Source organism: Habropoda laboriosa, unplaced genomic scaffold (genome assembly GCF_001263275.1).
Source record: "Habropoda laboriosa isolate 0110345459 unplaced genomic scaffold, ASM126327v1 scaffold697, whole genome shotgun sequence".
Lineage (NCBI taxonomy): Eukaryota > Metazoa > Arthropoda > Insecta > Hymenoptera > Apidae > Habropoda > Habropoda laboriosa.
This window is the reverse complement of record NW_017100842.1, coordinates 153,313-158,712: the sequence shown is the minus strand read 5'-3', so window position 1 is coordinate 158,712 and position 5,400 is coordinate 153,313. Positions and strand designations below refer to the sequence as shown.

General features: G+C 36.5%; 1 protein-coding gene across 3 annotated transcripts in view; it reads right to left on the bottom strand.

Annotated features, from left to right (window-relative positions):
* LOC108577330 (high affinity cAMP-specific and IBMX-insensitive 3',5'-cyclic phosphodiesterase 8A-like) overlaps positions 1–5,400 on the bottom strand; it is a 32,496-nt gene that overhangs the window by 24,301 nt on the left and 2,795 nt on the right. For 2 of the 3 annotated variants that reach the window (XM_017940471.1, XM_017940473.1), the window contains exons 2-10: positions 3,687–3,746; positions 2,790–2,980; positions 2,632–2,691; positions 2,474–2,540; positions 1,772–1,939; positions 1,047–1,261; positions 820–971; positions 320–450; positions 149–244 (exon numbers count right to left, since the gene is read on the bottom strand). In XM_017940471.1, coding sequence (XP_017795960.1) covers positions 149–244; positions 320–450; positions 820–971; positions 1,047–1,261; positions 1,772–1,939; positions 2,474–2,540; positions 2,632–2,691; positions 2,790–2,980; positions 3,687–3,746 — 1,140 coding nt within the window. Of the gene's footprint in view, positions 1–148; positions 245–319; positions 451–813; positions 972–1,046; positions 1,262–1,771; positions 1,940–2,473; positions 2,541–2,631; positions 2,692–2,789; positions 2,981–3,686; positions 3,747–5,400 lie in introns of all 3 variants that reach the window. The other variant, XM_017940472.1, reaches the window with a different exon arrangement.

Genomic DNA, 5,400 nt, shown 5'->3' with positions numbered 1-5,400 from the left:
AATTTAGAAATTAAGAATATATTTGAATGTCACAAATCTCTCGATAGAAATTTGGAAATTTTTCAAACTTACATTGTCTCGCGGAAAAATGTTAAAAATGTTAAAATATAGAAATTTTGAATGTTTGCTTGAACTTAAATTATCTTACAGAAAGTAAGGCTCCGACTAGATCAGTCGCTACGGGATCTGTATCCTCTCTCAACGATGGCACGTACAATTCAGTCGTTTTGAGAATTTCAATTGCCTAGAAATTCACAAATATTTATTATACATATATTTTTCAATATTCTTAAGAGATAATTACTAGAATAGTACGTACTTTTTCAATTTGCGCCGCTGTATCGGGCGTCGTAGATTCCGTGATCGAATTCGATAGGAGTGAGATCACTTTCGTGATCGGCGCTTCCAATTGTAAACTGTGCAGCTTGTGTAAACTGGACCGCCTTCGGCCTGCGATCAAAATAAAAATTTCTCTTTTTTCCATACAGTGAAAAGGATTTGTACGCAGTGCAACGCAAGATGTCCTAGTTCTTCATTTATTGTCACAGCCGATAGAGATACGAGATTACGATCAGTCGTGACTATTTGGAAAAAATTCTATTCTCAATATGTGCAATCTTCCGATAGCCTGATTTCCAACTGTAGGTGTATTGAAAACTCAAAAACCACGATATATACAATTTCAGATTACAACTTCTTTCGGTCACACTAACGTTGCAATTTTTTTTTTTTCTTTTCAACAAAAAAAGTATTTTACGTTAAACCTTCTTGTTTGTTTTAATGTTGAAAGTGGTAAAAATCGAAAATTCAAACCATTACTTTCGCTGGTCGATTTAATATCAGATGTCCTCCTTTGAGAAACAACAGCATTTGCCCTGATAAAAGGGGGCTGAGTTGGAGCTGGACTTAACGAACCAATGTTCTCCGATAAATACGTCGTATCGTATATATAAATATAATGAGTCGGTTTTCTGGAAAAGAGCAAATTTTAGAATTACGTGTGAAAAAAATAATTGAGACGGATAGTAAATTCGAGACGAACTCACTTCAGGCTGACACAGAAAGGTATCACCCTGCAGCTGATGGTGATCATCTGATTGTTCTTTCGTTTGCAGTTCATATTCCCCTCGAACTCCCTTCCTTTACTTATATGCTGCTCCATAAGGATAAAGTTATCGTAGAACACTATCTCCGCGATGCTTTTCCCCAGGATCTCGCTGGTCTTATAACCTAGTAATTTCTCGCTAATTTTATTAACAAACTGTAACAAGAATAATTTCAGCATTGATTAATTAATCGTAATTATAATTCTGTATATGATTTGCACTCTCGCGGAGAAAATTGTCACAGCTCGAGAGCATGGAATTTTTCTTTTCGAATCGACACTTTTCTGCTTTCTCGAATTTTTCAGATCGAGACGAACATTTCTGTTTGGAAAATTACCTAATCACGGTTATTTCAGATTTACTCACTTCTGACATTTTTTTTTTTTTTTTTGTGATAAATCCACTCATCGGAAAGGATATTCCAATGAAAATTGAAAACTTTTTACTGACACTTTTCTAGCGAGAGTGAAGTATGAAGAAATTCAGGTGTTAACTATTATTAAGTAATTATCGTGCGCGTATGCGTATAGGGAGTATTTATGAATGAATTAAAGGGGAGGATTTTTAAGTGATATTTGCGAAGAAATTTTGAAAGTAAGAAGACTTAAATATTTTCTCGATTAGAAATACGTGACACAAGAGCTATAGTGGATTCACCGTTGTACCTGTACAATGTGTTTATCGTTCGTCACGTGTACCATGTCGCGGCATCTGTCAAGTGCCAAGTACAGTGCGTTAGCAGCCGCCAGTTGTGTCCTTGGTAGGAGTGCGCTAGTGTAGATTCCCACTAGTTCGTTTATTAAGATCCTCTCGTGGGAGCACTCCATCAGAGCCTGAAATAAATAAACAAATTGCCTCCGTTAATAGAAGAAATCGAAAATTAAATTGAAATTTTGAAAATTATCCTTTGAAAACGAACATCTCTAGAAATGGCCAAAATTATTGAAAAATTTCCTTCGAAAAATAAAAAGGAGCTTCGTTAAAAAATATATTGTGGAAAAAATTAAGATAACATTAGAACATTAAAAAACTCATCCCTATGGGAAAAAAGTGTCTAGAAATAGTCAAAATTCATCAAAAATTTCCTTAAAAAAATTAAAAAACATTATGGAAAACAATTAAAATTACACTAAAAAATTAAAAAACTTATTTTTTTATTACACTAAAACTTTAAAAAACTTATCCCTTTAGAAAAACATCTCTAGAAATACTCAAAATTATTCAAAAATTCCCTTAAAAAATCGAAAACGTCTTCACTAAAGAGCACATTACGACAAAAAAATTAAGATAAATTTGAAAAGATCTATAGAAGCTTCGAAGAGTATATTTAAATCAGAGTCTTCCATATCGGTATTTTAGCAACGTACTCTAGTGAATCCTGTCTCCAGTAAATCCAGTGCCACGATTTTATCTTTTTCTCCGTGCATGAGGAACCTGCAGCAATTTGTAGAAAGACAGAACTTTGTCAAAAATTCCATAAAAATCGTTGAGAGAATAGGATCCGCTAACTAGATCATCAACTTACGATTTCTTTACAAGAGCTATAATAACGGAATTGTGGTAAACGGGACTAGACCTAATCGCCCTGAAATGAACAACAGAAAGAATTCGTCTAGATTAAAATTTTCCAATGTTCCTTTCATTATACGTAATCGATTTTTCTCAAACAAAAATTCGCCATACCTACAAATCATATCGGCCTCAGCGGCGCGCTGCCCCCGATGATCGATGATCACTAGCTCGTGACCCCGACTCTGGAAGAATTCGACCGCTTTTTCCGCGTCTTTCGCCACCGACACGCTCCAACCCAGTCGCCTCGAGGTTGTCGCGAGTACGTCCATTTGTTGATCATCTTTAGGGAAGACCAGTAATATCTGGACGTGTTCGAGGAATTTTGTTTCGTGGTAAATAATAGTAATATTGTTAGCCCGATTGTGTATACCGGTTAATCAGGAAATGTAAACACGCTTATCTGTCTGACGGGTTATTCAATTGCATCGATTACAAAGGCGGTGTGTATGTGCTTATGTGCCAGGGGCGGCTGCTTAACCCTTTAACGCTCGCGTGCAATTAATGTTCGAGAAAGTGCAATCTTTTTTCATTTTTCGTATTTTCCTATGCTTTCTGCTCTACCGCGAGAATTTAAGTCGCAGCATTGAATGTAAATGGGAAACTAATTTCTGTACGCCTAGGAAGTAATTGAAGAAAAGTAAAACTGATCGTTTTTGGCGAAAACTTTTCGACTGGAGAAAAATGTGAGCCAAATATTTTGGATATTGTTGATATTTTTTTCTCTCTCTGCTTGTTTTCAGCGACGTTGAACGGTCTGTGTTTGTTTCGCTATATTTTGCTTTTGATGAACCCAAGTAATCGCTGATATTGTAACTTTCGTTTCGTTGTAACAAGGAATACATTTTTTGAAATTTTGCGCTGCCATACACGAAGCGATTTGACAATTTTAGATCGGTGGTTACGCGAGCATGCAGCGCGCATCACTCTAATGGAAAATTCGCGAGCCGCCACTGTGTTTGTGTTAGAAGAAGTGTAGATTGAAAGGAGGAGAATTCGAGAAAGACTTACTTTTACGAGACTAGGAACAGTGTTGGTTAACGGATGAGCTTCGATACTTTCTGGTCCTTTCTGAAATGCAAACACGGAAAAAAGCATAAGAATGTTTGAAGTATGTTAACCCTCCGTTTGGCAGCTTTGGTCATTTGCGACCCAAGCGAAGATTCACTCTCGTGTCTGTCCTAAAAGAATTTTTATCGAAGAAAGTTCGAAACATTCGACTCAACGGACAATCGTGTAATTCAACGGAGACTTCGACAAGTGTTCCAGAATTTTTCCAGATTTCTCTAACGCCTGGAACAGCGAGAAAATCAGAGCTCAGTAGCGGAGTGTCAGAAAATATGTTTGCCTGCGAAGGGTTAAAAATTCGAGATAGCGTGTTGTGTACGTCGAAGCATTCTTCTCGAGAGTGAACGATAATTTTGTTTCCACGTGTTCGTTTTTAAACTTGCACACGTACTAGCAGCACGGTCTCGCTGTAGAAGGATTCCGCCGCGAGTGCCTTGCGAACTTTAGCTCGTCGTCGTGCACGCGGTGAGTCTTTCACTATTTTACTGTTCTCATGTTGATAATCCGAGCTTTGCATTCGTACTCGACTATGTGTTGCTTGATTTTAAACGGCGTGGAATTCTGGCGTAACCTATACATGTTAGGCTCACGGCAGAGACAGACGAATCTGAAGTTGAATTGGATTTCGACGACGAAGTTAGGCTATTGTGCGAGAAGGACTCGAGATTTCGATAGAGACGCGTTTCGATTAATTTAGCATTTTCTAAATTCAGTTTGTGGAAGATTTGGACTTAACGAAGAAGGAGATATCACGAGGGCGCACAGTGTTTTTGGTGTATGTACGGATTCGAGGAAGAAAAATTGTGATTTAACATTTGGTCGGAATTTTAAAAGTTAATTGTATATTGTTCAGTTTTTAAAATATATAATATGTAAAAAGTGCATATTTGGTTCTTGGAACGAGTCAGAATGGGACTTGGAACATTGTATGTATGATTCTATTGAAGATGACTCATTTGCTATTAAATGATTTTTAATATCTCTATATTCTTTTTTCTTTTTTTTTATAAACTATGAGACAGGACGGATGTTTGCACTTAACGTCTTATCACGTCGCGGAATACACGGGTAGAGACTAATTGTAAGCTAAAAACATGGACACTGAACTTATTAATAATGATATTCGACAATTGGACATCTTGGACAAATTTGGGCGTGTAAATTCGACTCCAATTAGTAAAGCTTAATGTGTCCTATATAAGTATAAAAATAATCGTGGAGGTACATTCTGGTACTTTTTTTAAAAGTCACTTCGAACTTGATAAATTTTCGCATAAAAAGTTGGAGCAATTTGTTCCTATTGCGATAAAATTTACTTATCTATTTTATAGGTATCACAGTATTGAATTCAACTTACAAAACATGCACTGTAATTTGCAATAAACTTCTAGTTTCAATTTTCAGTAAAAATTCGGGTAATACTGATACCTACTTCCCTATGCTACCATTTTGAGGTATAAAAATTTATAGCTTATAGACTTGGCGTTTTTTAATTTTGTCCATTAATCGAAACACTGTGGGGCGTTTTGGCTATGCGCGGAGAATTTTAGTTTGCCATCCGGAAGTCGCGAATTTGACCTCCGTTTTATCTCTCAAATTTTCCCTCACAAGGAGAATTTTGGTCTCTCAAATTTTTCCTCCGCGAATTTTGATCTCC